General features: G+C 39.6%; 1 protein-coding gene across 2 annotated transcripts; it reads right to left on the bottom strand.

Annotated features, from left to right (window-relative positions):
- Nucleotides 1-1,222: 1,222 nt before the first annotated feature.
- Nucleotides 1,223-17,424, bottom strand: PM20D2 (peptidase M20 domain containing 2). Of its 2 annotated transcripts, XM_045807074.2 has the most exons (8): nt 16,865-17,424; nt 14,652-14,800; nt 11,016-11,158; nt 9,601-9,755; nt 6,984-7,119; nt 5,815-5,922; nt 5,395-5,586; nt 1,223-3,482 (listed from the first exon to the last, which is right to left on the bottom strand). In XM_045807074.2, the coding sequence occupies exons 1-7, from the start codon at nt 17,312-17,314 to the stop codon at nt 5,432-5,434; spliced, it is 1,296 nt and encodes a 431-aa protein (XP_045663030.2). In that variant the 5' UTR covers nt 17,315-17,424; the 3' UTR covers nt 1,223-3,482; nt 5,395-5,431. The 2 variants fall into 2 exon arrangements, with proteins under 2 accessions (XP_045663030.2, XP_045663029.2); XM_045807073.2 differs by having other exon boundaries at nt 1,223-5,586.
- Nucleotides 17,425-18,768: the final 1,344 nt, after the last annotated feature.

Raw genomic sequence — 18,768 nt, 5'->3', positions numbered from 1 at the left:
AGCTGACACCCCAGAACTGATAACAACCACAAGCAGGAGCAGGGGCCCATGGCTGATTAAAATCACTTTGAAATGGAGAGGATTTTTGCAGCAAACTGTCACTCTTCGGACATGACCCCGACTACTTAAAAAAGGCAGCTGCCAGATTATCTCTGAACAGAACAGAGATACTTACTGTTGGAGCATAATAAGCAGTATGTGCGAAGCTGACCCCGACCAGAACCAGGCCTTATCTCAACCTCAGCCGCACCCACAGACTGACTTCTGTTTGTTTCCTAAAACCTTCTGTTACCTTGTTTGTTGTGTGGCTTGTCTTACGTTCTGCTCTGTGGGCCGGTAAGAAGTCAAGGTAATCACATGGGGAAATGTCACTGAGTTTGGAACGCTGAACATACTTTTAAATTATAATTATCTTTGCTTTATGATTAGATAAAGCTGACATTGTGGAAAGGCACAATTCGTGTGTGCACCTTCATAGAGTGCTCACGACAAAGGGGACATGGCAACGTCAGAGGCTGGACCACGGACTAACATCTGATGGGAGAGACCCAGAGATAAAAACCCAAGAGAACTATGGTTGCAATCTCTTTCTGCCTGGGATGATTTTCTATCACAGGTTCTTCATACACATACACATATGCATATGCATACATTATATATATATATAATTTTTTTTTTTTTTTACATGGGACCTTCTCTTAACACACACGGCGCGCCTGGGTGGTGCAGTCGTTAAGCGTCTGCCTTCGGCTCAGGGCGTGATCCCGGCGTTCTGGGATCGAGCCCCACATCAGGCTCCTCCGCTGGGAGCCTGCTTCTTCCTCTCCCACTCCCCCTGCTTGTGTTCCCTCTCTCGCTGGCTGTCTCTGTCAACTAAATGAATGAAATCTTTAAAAAAATAAAAATAAAAATAAATAAAAATAAAAAATAAAAAATTCTCCATTATATGAGTAATATGACATTTATTTTTTTTTCTTTAGTTTTTTAAGTAAACTCCACACCACATGGGGGGCTTGAACTCACAACCCTGAGATTAAGAGTCCCATGCTCTATTGACTGAGCCTGCCAGGTGCCCCGACATTTACAGTTTAAAAGCAAATCCTCATCTGTAAAACTGATGAATTAATAAGAGAATAATATATCACAAGGTAATCGAGAAATTGTACATTAGGTTCATGTCTTTTCTTATCTCCATGTACGTTGAAAACAACCACAAGACAACTGTTATTAAACGTATTTATTACCATTTTAGATTTTCACACACACTTTAATATGTATGTATTAAAATATTACAGGAACTACTATCACCTGATGGTGGTAGAGACTGCTTACTTGAAAATATTAACGTCATACATAGCAAAATGCATCATCCTCAAATGAACTGCAAAAGGCCCAAAGTATGTGAAAGAGATCGAGACGGAGCTTATCAGACCTTACAGCCTTATAAAGAGTTGCTAGCCAGCACAAAGATAACAGATTTATGTTACAATGAAAATGTGTTTTGTAATTTGAAGGCTCATACACAATGCAGGGCACTTTCCAGAAGACTAAAGAGATGCTTTGGGTAAAAAGTAAGAAACGTATAAAACACAAGTATCAGAAAGATTTTTTTAAAGAGTATTAGACAATCATCCTTTAAAAAAAAGGGCTTTTAATATCAATTTCTTCTATCCAAAGAGACGTGACTCAGGTATTTTTAAATATTTTAGAAACACTTCTCAAACATTTCCAAGACAGTAGCTTTCAGATGTTCCCTCAATACCTGGGTTGCTCAGATGAAGTAAATCTTACGAGGGCTCCCCACCAACCAGAAGCGTTTTCAGGCTTACGCTTAACTCTTCTTACCACCCTGAGCTTAGAAGTAAGCAGTCCTCCACAAATGTTCACTGAACCCAACTACTGAAACTACAACAGCTAAAATGTCAACGTATCGATAACTCAACAGGCCTTTGGAAGACTGTGGGAAATCACACACTGTCAGTTTACACAAGTATTCATAAACACACGACAACGTTCTAGTTTATCCTAAATGCCTCAGCCCTTTTGAGTGTTATACAAAGAAGTAATTAAAAGGATACATTTCCTGAGTAGTTCCATAAAATATGGGTAGTATTTAAAAACGAAGAGCAGTCTGAAAAGAGGCAAGCTAAACATCAGCTATACTCAGTCTCATTATATGGCATAGAGTCAGTCATGCAGTAATTAAGAGCTCCAAAAGGAAAATCCATCATTACAAAGGAAGCGCTCTCTTATATTCAAACAGCATCCTGAGGATTAGTGATCACTGGTTCCTCTGAAATGAGATTTTTGACTCCAGCATTTGTGTCCATGTTTATTTATACTTTTTTTTTTAAAGATTTTATTTATTTATTTGACAGAGATAGAGACAGCCAGCGAGAGAGGGAACACAAGCAGGGGGAGTGGGAGAGGAAGAAGCAGGCTCATAGCGGAGGAGCCTGATGTGGGGCTCGATCCCATAACGCCGGGATCACGCCCTGAGCCGAAGGCAGACGCTTAACCGCTGTGCCACCCAGGCGCCCCTATTTATACTTTTTAGTGTAATGTGGCTCAATCAACTCACTGGTATATAGAAAATAAAGAGGGATTTAAAAATCTGAATTCTATTAACTACTACTAAAGTCAAATGATGTAAGAAGTCAAGGTAAAATCTAGTACTAAAAAAAAGTACCTCTACCTAGACTTTAGAGCACCAGTTCCCAACCTCTTTGCTGACATGATTAATCCATGACGTATTCCAATGAATAAACCCGTATTCTGACCAAGTGTTTCGAAAACTGGAAGGAAAATACAATATTACAGAAACTGCGGTGGGATGCAGATCTTAGCGGCGGCTCCGTATCGGCTCCGCACCCTGGGTTACGGCGGAGAGCGCTGATGCAGAAGACACCTGCCACCAGCTCCAGCTCCACACCTCGCTCTCTCAGCAAGAATACTTAGCAGAGCGCCAGTAATGCAGTAACGACGGAATCCGAACCTCCAAATTTTGTCTCCGTCGTCTTTAAAAAGTAAATCAATCACAAACAACAAACGCTTTGTATGAACAACAATGAACGTGTGACACTTCACAAAAAACAGGAGGGTATTAGCGTGTTGGGTTCCTGTTAACCATTACTGTTCTAGAATGTTATGGAGGCTTTATGAAATAAAACCGTGTTCCTTAGCGTGCAGGACTTACATAAGGAATTGAAAACCTGTAGTTGAGAAATTTATTAAGTTGATAATGAGGAAACTCATTCCATTTGTGGAAACCGGCGATCTTGGCCATCTCCAATTCTCAGCCAGAAGCCTCTGCTGATTCCTCTCCTGTTTGTGAAATATATACCAACCACGGCTCTTTGAGATTGCAAAGTATCAGACAAGGTGTGTCACGGAAGACCCTGATGTGAAGAGCTGGAAGCCTGGTTGCATAGAGGACAATCTTCAGGCATCAGGGGAGCTGTATCTCACAGTGAAGGTCAATGCTAAAAGAAACAAACTTCTGAAGGTGCCAGAACTCCACACAAGGACAGACCACCGACGAGTTACAACTGTCAACACCAGGGCACTGCCACCTAAACCCCTGTCTCTGTGTTTTCAATTGAGGCTTGCAGTTTTCTCCTAGGAGACGATCTGATTATATGACGTAAGTCAAACAGAAACTGATTTTATTTTGCTGTTATATAGGACAGAGACTGGCAAATTTTTTTTTTAAATAAAGGACCGGATAGTAAATATTTTCAGTTTTACGGGTCACATGATCTGGTCTTGGTCTCTGATATTTTTTTCCTATGACTCTCTAAAAATGTAAAGATTATTTTTAGCATGCCAGCCATATAAAATTGGGTGCTTGTCAAATGAGGCCATAGCTTGTAGTCCCTTGATATAGAAGAAAATCAATTCTCAACTACTAACTCTCCTTCTTTTTCAACTTTAAATAACTTCAGATAGAATAGGAATTAGGGGTTCAAAGGACTGTAAGGATGAGTGATCTAACTTTCCAAATGGGGAGCTCAACGCTCAGGGGCCCCGAGTGACTTACTTGTAACAGGCCAAACACTTGTCTCTCTTTTACCTTCCATTTTTGGAATACACTCAAATTTGAGGACTCCCTTTAAAATAAAGTATACTAGAGCTTTACTATATTCACAGCTTAAAGTATTTGCTTTACCAGATACTTTTTTTTTCACATTCTTTTATCGTGTTCATGGAATTCACACTAAGAACCAAGAAAAACGCACAATACTTTAAAACTAGTATTGAGAAGGCATGGGGCTTAAGAAGGCTTAGAATTCTGTGCCCTAAACTCAGTAAACTGGACAGGCGGCTTCTAAGTAGAAGCCTGAATAGGGCTGCTGGGCAGAGGTGACCAGTTACATGACATTAATAGTCAAAGCAAACAGACTTTGCTTCTTCCTAACTAAGCCCTCCAGAGCACACTGAGCTACAAAGCAAACACGTCACAGAGAGTCTAACCCCGTCTACATTTTTTCCTATTACGCAAATATGGAATTAGGAATGACACTTTAATGCCATTTCTCAGAGTTAATTTAAAAAAATTTTCACTTTCCTTCAAATGATTTAACTGAAGCTTATTCTTTGTACCAGAGTTTCCAGTTGTTTCCCACAGCATTTCTGATTAAAAACCCGCTTTTATTATCAATGAAAAGATTCTCTAAACCAAAACAGATACGGTCAGATACTCAGAATGAACCTTCCCTAAATTTAGTACTTGAATTTTAAATTATTTCACCACCCTATACCAAAAAATTAAAAAAAAAAAAATCTTTCATGGGTCAATTCTGAATATAAAGTTTGAAATCCCTTGAATCTTTTAAAATACACTTATACAACAATTGAATTTATAAAATATTATCACTGATAAGCCATGTATCATCCAAGTTGTTTAAGAAATGCCATCACTGGGGCGCCTGGCTGACTCGGTCGGTGGAGGGTGCGACCCTTGATCTTGTGGGGCTGTGAGTTTGAGCCCCAAGTTGAGTGTAGAGAGATTACTTAAAAATAAAATCTTAAAAGAAAAAAACGAGATGCCATCACACATATCAGCTCCTAAAAGATCACAATTGCATCAAACATAGATTTGTGAAAATCTTCATTTTATTTACTTAAATTAATTTTATTACTTAAATTAATTTTTTTAAATAAACTGTATGCCCAATGTGGGGCTCAAACTCATGACCCGGAGATCGGGAGTCACATGCTCTACTGGCTGAGCCAGCCTGGTGCCCTGAAAATTTTCACCTTAGAGATGAGGTCATGTGTGTTCTCCACATCATGTCCTCACTTTTCAGGTAAGAGGAATTTGACTCCCTTAAGACTAAAAATTAAGGATGCCCTCCTCCGTCATTAAAAAAGATTAAAGAAAAAAATCATTACTTCTTAATGATCCGTAAGTGGCTCCTAGATCTTCTTTTTATTCTACCGTATTTAAAAACTCTTCTTCTTGAACTTTCAATTTAAAGTCCTCTTTGATTCTCTCTAGTAACTCTGGTTTAAAAATAACATCCAACGCAGTCATGGCCAGAGCTTTGGCGGTACGTAAAGTGTAGAACTGAGCTTCATGGGATCCTAAACGGTGGAGAAAATAAATGAAGAAAACGCTGTATTTATTATAAATTACTGTACTGGTTTCAGGTTAGCACTCGATATCAAAACCGCCTCTCCAAATGCCCACCACAATACAGTATTTCCTGAGCTCATGTTAGACAATGAAGTAACAACAGGCTAAACGGAACGGGCAGCTACTACCACAAAAAGAGAGCATATGCCGACACGTTCGCTTCTAAGAACACTTACCTGCAGCTTCAGTATATTGTTCAGTATGATTCAAGGCATCAGATCCAATGTAAAAATATGGATGAATCCCAGGAACCACAAAAGTAACATTTCCAAAATCAGTAGATCCTTGAAAAGGTAAGACAATCCATGAATTTCTAATTGCTAGTCCAATGAACACCAGACCACGCTTATCCAATCTCTATATACCTGAGATGATATACCACTCCTTTCCTTCTAGAAATTCTCTACTCCTTTGGCTTCCATGACTTGACTCTCTCCTGATTGACTGGCTTTGTCTCCTCTAAATTGCTTCCTCTGCCTGTCTCCTAAGTGCTGGTAATCCCCAGGGAGTCATCTTTGGGCTTCTTCTCTGTGTACTTGGGTGACCTCAAAAACTCCTGTGTTTTCAATCACCTTTCAGATATTGACAACTTCTATATCTCCAACCTAGACATCTTTTGGGGGTTCCAGATTCAATAGGCTACTGAACAGCTCCACTTAAAAGTCCTAAAAGCAATTCAATCTTAACATCCTAATATATACTAACATACCATACCCTAACCTGCTTTCTCTTGAACTCCTTATCTCAATAAATGACATCAACACCCCATTTCTATGGCCAAGTCCTTTTGAGTCCACCTCATCAACATCTCTTATTATATTTTAGGAGATACATTTCTAACATGCAAACATATTAGTAATGATGCTTTTAAAAGGAATAAAATCTAAAATAACCCTCAATACACTGTTGACTATTTAAATTCTAATAGCTGCTTACTAAACAACTATTAGTAAACAACCATAACAGGCACACCTTAGAAACTGAAATGCCCCCTTATAACTACTTGCTAGTCTGCCTGGTGGAGAATGAACTAAAATTCTACTTTTTCTTTAAGAAGCTTACTTAAAAATTAGAACTAAACAAATTTAAACACTAGAAATATTTAGAATACAAAGGAAAAAGTATGCTGGTTATTTCTAAAGACAAATCTGTTCATTTAACACTTTACATTCACTGAAGAGTTCCTTAGTTCTTTCCCCTAACCGTGAGGTTTGTGAAAAATATTATTAAAAACAAGAGCAATACCTCCCTACCTCCAAAGCTGCTAAACAAAACCATTTAACCAAAGGTGGTATTTTCCTTCCTCAAACAGCACAATATAGTATATATGAAGGAACCTAATTACCTGAAGAACCATTCAACGTTGCATCTTCTGAAATAAATTCTATTCCCAGTTTTTTCCCGTTTTCAATATAAGCTTTCCAGAGGCTCTTATTTGGAAGAACATTGTAATAATCGTGTGCTCCACCTTTAATTTCTACCTAATAAGAAATTATAAACACGTTTTGAAATAAAAAACTCATTCACTATCTAATTTTCAAACCAGCAAGAGGTTTAAGGGCACACTTTCCCTTCCAGATATAAACTCTCTCAAATATTTTACCCTTAAAAAATATGTCTTTTCTGGGGCACCTGGGTGGCTCAGTCGTTGAGTGTCTGCCTTCGGCTCAGGGCGTGATCCCGGCGTTTCGGGATCGAGTCCCACATCGGGCTCCTCCGCTGGGAGCCTGCTTCTTCCTCTCCCACTCCCCTGCTGTGTTCCCTCTCTCGCTGGCTGTCTATCTCTGTCAAATAAATAAATAAATAATCTTTTTTAAAAAAAAAAGTCTCTTCTATAATGAGACTTCCCTGGGACCCTATCTCCTAGTGTGATATATGCACCAAACCCACGATGTCACCTTGCTCTACTGGCCAGTGAATCTCAACTTTAGTAACTTCGGTAGGGTGTGGGGGGAGCCCAGGAATCTCCACACTGCTCTAGGCTGTAGCCTCTAAAAGAAAAACTTAAGCTTTACTCATATCCAAAATACAAGCTGACACTGACCCCACTGCCTGGTCTGAAAGGTTTAAAAGTACCCTGAGAGAAAGACAGAAGGTTCACATGAAGAAGGGTTGACTATGGTCCTCATTTATTATTTATTTATTCTTTAAAGTAATCTCTACACTCAGGGGCTTGACCTCACAGCCCTGAGATCAAGAGTTGTATGCTCTACCAACTGAGCCAGCCAGCACCCCGGTCCTCACTTATTAATTTCAGCATTTCAGTGTGTGAAGATTTACAAGCAGTTCATAGATGGCCAGTTAAAGAGGATTTACAGATTTAGTTTTGATTAAATCCAAATGGGTAACAATTCCTCAAACGAAAGGTAATACCAATAACACCAGTAAAAGCCAATTATAAAATGGCACGGTGGACATTTCTTCTATTCTTAGCAACATTTTAGTTAGAAATAATGACAACCTGGTCATATATTACAAGCCAGCCAATACATAAAAAAATTATTAAGAGACTATTTTAAAGATTTTATTTATTTATTTATTTGACGGAGAGCCAGAGCCAGAGAGCACAAGCAGAGGGAATGGCAGAGGGAGAGGGAGAGGGAGAAGCAGGCTCTGCACTAAGCAGGGAACCTGATGTGGGCTCGATCCCAGGACCTGGGATCATAACCTGAGCCGAAGGCAGACGCTTATCCGACTGAGCCACCCAGGTGCACCTACTGAGAGACTATTTCAAATTTAAGTTAAAACCTAATAACAATGAACCTCAATCTAAGGGAATATTATACCCTGTGATACTAGCTAATGAAAATACTTCATGTATTTATTCTATAAGTATTTATATTTACAATTATAAATCAGTAAGGGAAGAATGATTAATTTTTTTACTTTGTGGACACTTAAACTGCCCAAGAATCACTGCTACTGTGAGACACCATTACCATCTGAATAAATCATACATCTCCAGTCTAATAAGAGCAGAAACAAATCAGTTAGTAAGGATGAGAGGTAGGCCCTCACTCCTAACAAACACCTCATTTAATTCTCACAAGAACCCAAAGACAGATTATATTATCTCCATTTTTCAAGATAAAATGGGGGCCTAAACATATGCAATAATAATGAGAGAGTAATAATGTTTCCTAAGGTTACAAAATCAGTAGGCTGGGAGGCAGCGATCCAGATCTTGGCTCGCCAACTAGACTACCAGCTCCTCCCAGGACAAGATTATGTAATTCTGAAGCTTCTCATTCTACTGTATGCCTTATATGATCGGTACATAAATGTTACTGACTTTATGGTTCAAACGAACAAAGTTTCCTCACTAACTTCTGCATCTATTTTAACCTTCCAGCAAGCTCTAAGTATTTGTATCATTACTGCACATATCACCAAGAATAGCTTTTGCTGATTTTGCCATAAAGTTCCCTTTGTAGGAACTATACTGAGTAATTCTGCAAACATAACTGCCAATAAGGAAGGCTACACCTTGCAAAACAGCAGGTAGTTCAGACTATCAAGAGTTCTTCTGAGAACAGTGTACTGTAGTCCTCCCTACGTGGGCACTGAGTAAAAGGACTACGAATTAAAGACCTTCACATCACCTATTCAGTCAATTGATTTTACATATTCAAAACATTGCCAAGTGAATAAGGGGCAAGGTAGCTTCTAATCTAATTTTTTAAAGAAGATTTATTTATTCATTTGAGAGAGAGAGAGCTCATGTACACGTGCACCTGCGGGGGGGGAGGGGAAGAAGCCGCCCTGAGTGCAGAGCCCCATGGAGCTCAATCTCACGACTCTGAGATCATGACCTGAGCTGAAATCAAGAGTCCGACGTTTAGCCAACTGAGCCACCCAGGCGCCCCGGGTTCTAATCTAACTTGATAACAGTTTAATTTAACAACCCCAGCCCCCATATGTATCTCTGATTATAATTTAGATTAACTCTTAAAAGTTCTTACTGTACACCCGGTAGCCAAAGCTGCAGCTCGGAAGCAATCTTCTGCCTTTTTGGTCAAAACTGGAAGTTCCTTCATTGAGGGCGCACGGAAGTAATAGATTAGTTCAGAGTAAGAGGGAATGATATTGGGTTTTATGCCACCACTTTTTATTATGCCTAGAAAAAGAACCAAATTACTGAAATTGAGCTTGGAGACCATTTCTTTAGGTTAAAGTACACCTAAAAGTTTTCAGCCAGTATGTATATGAAGAAAAACAATTTAAATTTACTAGCTTCAGATAATACCAATCAAAGATTTTGATGTGTTGTACAAAAGCTTCTATACATAGGGTAATACTTTCTAGCTAATAGGAAAAAAAATTGTCTAGATGTATTTTATTCTAAGGAATTTATATAATATTAAGAAATTATGTTGCATGACTATAAAGAAACTGTTAAAAACTTTTATAACTATCCAGCCTTCTGAAAGAGACCTTTATTTCAGTAGGCTTCATTACAACTGTACATTTTGAAAAATTTTTGACCTAAGGGGGAAAAAAAGTGGTATAAGGTTCTGTAATTACCCTTGTGCTTCCAGAATCCAATGAATATTTTAAATGGCATTTAAATTATGAGAACATAATTTTTATGCCAGCAAGAAACCAATGCAGGTCAAAGGTCACTAAGCACTATTAACAGTCAAAACAAATGCATTTATTTGGAACTACACTGAGAAAGAAAATTTATCCATTCAAAGTAGTAACTAATATAGCTATACAAAATCTAAATTTATATGACCTCCTTTCAAAAACATTATTTCTACATATTTCTCTTAAAAAAACCTAAGAAAATTGGTAAAAGTGCAATTACAAACTAATTTCAGCCTATAACAAAATCAGGTAAAGAACAGATATTAAAGAATATTAATATCCCAAGTGATAAGAAAATAAACTAAAAAAAAAATTCGGACCTTCAAGATAGTACTTTATTACTGTCGTTACATTAAGGGGCTACACATAATTTAAAAAGATGTTACTCAGGATTAACAGCACTTGAGAAAATAAAACCAGTAACCATAACTTTTTTTAAGTGGAGGAAATGATCTGTTCCCATTAAAAGACACTGAGGATAACTGGAAAATCAAAATTCAACTTTCAAATACCCACAGAAAGCATGTATGTCCTTATATAAAACCATTATCTGTAACACTCAAAATGACCGTTCTATTTATACATAAATACTCTTAACTGTCTTCTTACCCAATATATACAAACATCCTAGTATTCTGTCACGTGAATTTCTGAAAATGTTTAAAAAATTTGGAATATTCATATGAAATACATAAAATGTTTCCAATTTTTAAAACTTAAGTACTAATTACATTGCACTGAAATATATTAAGCACCATCTATTACACAAAATAGTTGACATTCGTACCATGAACTCTCCAGGTTGGTTTCATTTGCTGTCTCAACACAGACAGATTGTTGTAGGCGAGAACAGCAGCATCTAATGCATTTACTCCTTCCCAGGGATATGCAGCAGCATGAGATGCTTTTCCATAGTATTTCACAGTCACGCTAGGAAATAAAACACCATTTGGAATCACTCTTTTCAAAATCACTAAAGAAAATCCAGGTACTGTAATTAGAATTACCCAACAAGTATTCAGAATTAATTCAGACTGCTGGAATTTTTATTTGCAAATCATTTGTAGAAATAACAATTTATCTACCTTAGTTATGGTTTACTACTATGTAATATAGTGACTGACACAAAGATGGCATTCCCCAAAAAAGAGAGAAAAAGACAACTTTGCTCAGTCGACCTTCTGTACAAATTAAATCTGCGTACCACTCAAGTCAAACAAACATGCAATTCTGTATTAGGTGCTGGAATTACAAAAAAGATGGCTCCTGTCTCCTCCTACACTGCACTGTGGTAACGCCATATCAAAGGTCTGCAAAACTCAGATAATTCTGTCTTAAGGGTAGGAGAAGGTAAAGGAAAACAGAAATAGGTGACAATTTGAAATGAGTTGAGACAACCTCTGGAGAGCAGATTACACTCACAATACTATGATACTCTAGCATTGTCAGGTGCTCCTAATATTTTATTAGTGTTCCAAAACAACTGTATCACTAATATCTCAAAATTTTATCAATTATCGTTATTCCACTTTCAGAAAGTTCTCATATCAATCTAACTACTCAGATACAATAAAAAATAAGGTTTAAAGAAAGGATTGCATATGAAATAGTTATTTATAAACACGACTTGCTTAGACAACACTGTTTAAGCCTAACTAATAGTATCTACATTTAAATTATTAAAAAGCTACTCGAGACTTATTTTTTTTTAATGGACTAGATTCAACAGTCCTTGGCATGCTCATATTTCTTGACAAATTCAAAACATTCTGTTAGCAAAACAAAAACAAGTAAAAGCATCCAAACACATTTTTAAGATTTTGTTGGACACCTGTTATTTCCTTGATATATCTTATCACCATTATATTGAAACTGGAATTTTTTTAAATAAGATTTTATTTATTTATTTGACAGAGAGAGACAGCCAGTGAGAGAGGGAACACAAGCAGGGGGAGTGGGAGAGGAAGAAGCAGGCTTCTGTGATCCCAGGACCCTGGGATCACACCCTGAGCGGAAGGCAGATGCTTAATGACTGAGCCACCGAGGCGCTTCTGAAACGGGAATTTTAACAAAACTGGTGATAAATATAAAATGGAAAAGGATGATCTTTATGAAAATGGCTCTAGCACCATTTCTCCCAGAGCTCAAATCTATGTACCATTAAAGCACAATAAACGACAGGAAAAGAAGTGTTAATGGTCATTTTATACCAACATTAGTATTTGAGCATATTTGAAAACCTATTTAAAAAAATATTTTATGATGAGCACTGGGTGTTATACGCAACTAATGAATCACTGAACACTACAGCAAAAACTAATGATGTACTATATGTTAGCTAACTGATCTTAAATAAAAACATAAAAAATTTAAAAATTAAAAAAATTAAAAACATATTTTAAACAAACTGATATCGGATAATTTTTAAAACATATTCCTTCATTTTCAAAAGCAAGAGCCAGACCAACAATATATTTAGCAGCATATTTAAGGGGAAAATCCTCCTTTAAAATTCAATTTATGAGGCACTTGGGTGGCTCAGTGGGTTAAGCATCTGGCTTTGGCTCAGGTCTCTCAGGGTCCTGGCATAGCAGGGAAGTCAGGCTCAGCGGGGAGTTTGCCTTACCTTCTGCCCCTCTCCCACTCATGCATGGACACTCTCTCTCAAATAAATAAAATCTTTAAAAAATAAAATAAAATCCAATTTATATGTGTACCTATTTATGTTTATAAATATACTCAAAAAGTCTTGGAAGGATATATGCCTCTGGAGAAGGGACAGGATGTGGGAAAGGTGGTCAAATGGACATAGTACTTTATCTTACCGTTAGAGGTTTTTAGGATTAACAGATTAGTAATTTTTTTTTATTTAATTTTAGTTCTTGTTATCTTCTCTGTCTTAAAAGATGGCCAGTGAAAAAGCTAAGAAGCCAGACACTAAGACAAGGCCTGAGGCCAACTGGGCTGCTATGAGGATCAAGGCCTAGAAGCCTACCTCGTAAGTCCTAGAAGGCTAATGGGCTGGGAAGCCTGCCTGCAGCTGCATGCCCCTTCTAGCCAGAGGCATTGGCAGAGACTTCTAACCTCTAAGGTTCTCCAGACATGTACTAGTATACACTACCCCTAAATCCAAAGTGGAAAGATTCTTCCTACTGCCACAGCACCAACTCCTGGGGCTAAGAACGAAGATACCACAACAGTTAAAATGGTCATCCTCTGAAAACAAGGCCTCATGGGATGCTGAGATGTACGGTAACTGAGTACAATCTAGAAGCTCCGCTGGAATGGTTCGGCTATTAATCCCTAGCTTCCCCGGAGGAGAATATGTGGTTTTCCTGAAGCAGCTGAGCAGTGGCTCCTTGAGACCGGCCCACAAACTGGATCATTCACGACTATGACGGAAAGTTCTGGTGTACAAAATTCAAACCACTTCAATGATCCATGCTCCTAAGTACCAAAGAAGTGAGCTCCTCAATGTAGAGAAAAATAAATAAGACGTCATACCAGACAAGTCAGAAAAGTATATACTGGCAAATTCCACTAGTTTATGTATTCTCTCTGGCTAGTTTCTGTATTCTCTCTCAGAAATATAATTTACCCTCTTTGCAAAGAACTCAAATTACAATAAACAGAGAAGTGTGTTTTCTTCCCAAGTCTAATAAAGCTGTCACTTACAAATCTATTCAGTTGCAAAGACAAGCCCATATTAAAGGACAGATATTTTCCTGAATTGCTCAGTTTAAAGTAGAATATGTGGGGACACCTGGGTGGCTCAGATGGTTAAGCGTCTGCCTTCGGCTCGGGTCATGATCTCCAGGTCCTGGGACTGAGTCCCGCATCAGCTCCCTGCTCAGTGGGGTGTCTGCTTCTCTCTCCCTTTGTCCCTCCCCACCTCCCATTCTCTTCTCTCAAATAAATAATAAAATATTTAAAAAAAATAGAAATAAAGCAGAATATGTGCTAGGACGCCTGGGTGGCTTGGTCTGTTAAGTGTTCGACTCTTGGTTTTGGCTCCGGTCATGATCTCAGGGCTGCAGGATCAAGTCCCACCTCGGGCTCTGTGCTCAGTGTGGAGTCTGCTTCAGTCTTTCTCCCTCTCCCTCTGCCCCTTTCTGCTCGTGCTCTCTCTCTCTCTAATAAATAAATAAAAAGTCTTTTTAAAAAAGTAGAATATGTGTCAACATATTCTGTTTGCTATTCTAAAGGCACCATTTAACAGTCTAATTATGAACACCATATTAAATCTCAATTAGAAGAGGCTTACCAAATGGTATTCAAAAGAAATCAAGTAAGGCATCACATCATCATTTTTCAATTTACTTTTTAAATGTATAAATATGGAGCTTTAGTCTCCAGTTGGGACATGTAAGTGTTTCAAGAGGCTGTTTTCCACAGTGGAGCTGATTTCAACTTGATTACTCACTCGTGTTCGGCCACATCAGGTAGATAAGCAGCATTCTCTTGGGATGGGTGGGCCATAAAAACAACATCAAGATTTTTAAAAGCCCCTGCTTCAATTAAATCAATTTTGCCACCACCATCTTCTTCTGCAGGGGTTCCCAGGACAATTACCTAGAAGGAAATACCTGTGTCAGAGCAAAACAACAACAAAAATCCTTGGAGGAAAATATCAAACAGGTTCCCTTGCATATGTATTCACAACCTACATTAAAGTCCTTAAACTATGCGGAGAGAGGTTTTGTTCTCTGACACTTAAATAATGCAGTGGGCATAAATCTATAGTGCTAAATTAACCACTAATTTAAATTTACATTAGTATACCAATCTGGTGCAAAGGATGCACTAAAGCTACAACAGGAAACTTTTCCTAATTTTATAACTGAATTTTATATAATTAATGGCAAAGATGAAAAAAGATAAATACTATCTACTGAGTTCCTCAAAATTCTTTAGGACTTGTTTCTTAAAGCGTCTTCTTGACTAAGTCTTTTAGCAATGTGTATAATTATTCATAAACATTTTACTGGTAAAGAACTTTCCAGTTACTTACAAGTTATCCTCACAACAACCCTGTGAGGTAGGTGAACGATGTGTGTCATCATTTCAGGGATGGTGGTGTTGAGGCAAGGAGTGAAGTGTTTTGCCCCAGGACACAGAGCAAGTCTCCAGGCAGAGCAGGGATTAGATGTCCTGATCCTGAGGCCTCAACTCTGATTCCTTACTGAGATACCTCATTAAAAGGTCTTAACTCATTAAACTTTTATGAAGAGCATTAAATAAACCTTAATGCCCCAGTTAGAAACAGCCAACTATTACACAAACTTACTAATTCGATTCCACCAGTTCAACCAGGCAGACTTACTGGTCACCAAACACCTAATTAAACAAAAGAGAACTTTACAGAATAAACATTTTACTTTGATATTTAAGCTTAACTTCTTCAAACAATTTTTTAAAGCAAAGAAAAATTATCTACAAACAACTAATACACTTTCAAGATCATGTATAGGAATACAGTGGAACAAGCTGGAAAACGTCTTGGCTTGTTAAGGGAGTCAACATAAACTCCATTCTCAGAGAGGAAAGATAACCTTGCTAAAACTATGCATTACCCTTCAAATGCGTACATTTCCCAAAGTTGAACCTTCTTTGGAAATCTATAAAGCACTCAAATTAACCTACTTGTTACTCTAAACCCTTGACTCCTTACATCTGATGACTTCTCAAGTTAAATATTGCTGACTTCCCTGAATCTTTCATAAACCTGGTTAAAGTTAAATCTCTCCAGTGTTTCATGCAATGGCAAAGGACACCACCCCCAACAAAACAAAAACCTACCCAGATGCAAAAACAAGTCCCCAGAAGCAGAAAAGAGAAGGCAGCTAAAAGAGAATAAGCCACAAAAGATGAAACTGTTAAAAGTTACTGACATTGGGGAAAAAACGGGCTACATAATATGAAAAGAAAACCTCGGTCTTGCCCTTAAGCAGAATGGAGACGACTGTATCTTAGCTCACAGAATGAAGGATATACCATCTGAAAAAACACAGTAACACAAGATTAAACTTGCCCTATAACAAACATAAACGGCATTTCCCCCGCTTAAAGGAGAAATTTCTTAAAATCATGAAATATTAAAATTTAAGGATAAACTCACCTATGCAGTAAATGTTCATTCACTTCCCCACTTTTTGTGGGGTGGTTGGTAGTTCTAATGACTGAAAATTTCCTATCCAGAAACCAGTGATTCGAATCACAACAGCTCCTACGACTACCACACACAAAAGATGTTTTGGAGCCTAATAAAGAGGGACTATAGGTCTCCCCACAATAACTACTTCTTCCAGAGATTGCACAACCTTGTCAGCAAATTGCGGTTACCTCTGTTACCAAAAATAAATCACAGCGAAAACCGGGCTCGGTTCTCCGTTCTTTCCTTAGGGAGACTCTACTCAATCGTTTACAACTACGTAAGAGAAAACAAAAATCTGGAGCATGTCGCTGGGCGGGCAACGCGTGAGCTATGGACTTCTATTCAGGGGTTCAGCCTTGTGGCAAAGGCGAGGCCGGGACCCTGCGGGGCGGATGCGCACGGGAAGCGCCGAGTGCTGCGATCCCCGGCTCCCGCCCGGCCCAGGCGGCCGAAGGAAGTCCCGAGCCCGGGCCCCACCTCACCTTCACCGGCGGAGGCGGCCCGGGGAGGCTCTCCAGGGCCCCCTTCACGCCCAGCGCGGCCGCCGCCCCGACCTCGGCGATGAGGTTGTGGCCGCAGGCGTGCCCGATGCCGGGCAGCGCGTCGTACTCGCAGAGGAAGCCCAGCTGCAGGGGGCGCGGCGTCGCGCCCACCCCCGGCGGCTCCCACTCGGCGCGGAAGGCCGTGGCCAGATGGTAGTGCGGCTGCACGGTCCACGACGCGGCCGGAGGCTCGCACTCGAAGAAGCGTGTCAGCACGCCGTGGGCCCGGTGCTCCTCGTAGGCCAGCTCGGGCTCGCTCCAGATCGCGCGGCTCAGGGCCCCCAGGCGCTCGGCCGCCTCGTCGATGCGCTCCGCGGCGCGCAGCTTCAGCAGCTCCAGCCGGGAGACGCAGGCGCCCCCCTCCACGGGCCGCTCCTCTCCCGGTCTCATCGTGCGCACAGCCCGTGAGCCGCAGCACTCCGCTACACTGCCGCTCGCTTGCTCCTTCCCAGCTGCCCACCACTTCCGTGCGCGGTCCGCCTTCTGCGAGTATCCGCCAGGGGCCCACAGGTCGGCTCCGCGGCTCCCGGGAGCCCCGCCCCTGAGTCCCGGAGCCCCGCCTCCAGCTCCTGGCCCGGTGCAGGGTCCGCCCCTTCTGCGCCCGGCAAGTGCTCCGCCCGCGGGGGGAGAAGGGAGAGCTGACAAGTGCTCCCAGCGGGGAGCGCTGGGAAGTAGCGGTGTTGAGGGACTCGTCTTCCGTCTCCTTGGCTGTGCTTATAACTGAATTATGCTTTAAAGTCATTATTACTTTTCTGTTGTTGCTTATTTTCCACAGCAGCAGAATGAGGACGGTTTTATGGATTAATTGGCATCAGACACGGACCAAGTGGACCTTAGTCCTTGAAAAATGCCACTCTCCTTCCTAGACTAGTAATAAATTATATAAGGTTTTTAGATCATAAAACTAGATGTCGGTATAAAAATGCTATACAAAGAACACTGCTCTATAGACTCCATATTCTTAAAGTGTTCGGTACTGCCCTTACTTTCTTCTTCTTGAGGTTGCTGTGTTATCTAAAGGCTGCAACTACTCTGTGCAGTTTTCTCGTAAGAGTGACACTAGTGTCTAGAACAGCGCCTGGAATATAGTAAGGACTGGGTATGTATTAGCTATTATAGTCTATTTGAGTAGAGTAGAACTAGGAATTTAAAATGAGGGCTTTTTTTAAAGCCCAAACTAAAGAGTTAATAAAAAGATTTATGGTCATAAATATTCATACCATTTTGTTGACTTGGGTGTTTGATTTGAATAGTAACAGCTATGAAAGAGAACACATGACCAGTTTCATTTGTAACTGTAATTGATGCTGAACTCAAGTAACATGATGTGTGCAGCGGCTGTGCACAATATAACTGGGTTTTAAATTACCCAGGGAAGAAATTCAAGATGCCATACTCTTGGTTTCTTCCAGAATGAAGCACAAAGTCTGAGGGGGGAAAAAAACCCAACCTGTTGTTGATGATGTACTCTAAGGTGTTCCACGTACTGAAAGCTTCCATCAGCTTTTCATACTCTACCACCTCTTTCCTTAATTTGTCACGATTAGGTTAAATGAGACACAATACATTCAAATAGAGAAATTATCTATTTTTTAAAAGATTTTATCTATTTATTTTAGAGAAATGTATTTTTCGAAAATAAGTCTAATGGAATCCGCATACATGAAGACTCTCTACTCCTGTTGTAACTATTTCCTATGCTAACAATCCCAGAGTAAATGTCATATTTAAACTCGGAAAATACTGTCATTCTCTTTAACACCCTAACTAAATCTCAGCCCTGAAGGTAACAAATGTGGAATTAAATTCCTAGACACTTATCTATACTCAGTAAATCATACCCT

Source organism: Ursus americanus, chromosome 11 (genome assembly GCF_024610735.1).
Source record: "Ursus americanus isolate L20-20 chromosome 11, mUrsAme1.1.p, whole genome shotgun sequence".
Lineage (NCBI taxonomy): Eukaryota > Metazoa > Chordata > Mammalia > Carnivora > Ursidae > Ursus > Ursus americanus.
Note: the sequence above shows the minus strand (reverse complement) of the source record. Positions and strands in the feature narration are given on the sequence as shown.

What these genes read in the sequence shown, in the direction of transcription:
- PM20D2 (XM_045807073.2), bottom strand. Translation starts at nt 17,314, where the DNA reads ATGAGACCGGGAGAGGAGCGGCCCGTGGAGGGGGGCGCCTGCGTCTCC. An exon ending in CTTTGGCTACCGGGTGTACA is followed by an intron (nt 7,120 to 9,600) that starts GTAAGAACTTTT and finishes ATTTCTTATTAG; the next exon opens with GTAGAAATTAAAGGTGGAGC. An exon ending in ACAATATACTGAAGCTGCAG is followed by an intron (nt 5,587 to 5,814) that starts GTAAGTGTTCTT and finishes TCCACCGTTTAG; the next exon opens with GATCCCATGAAGCTCAGTTC.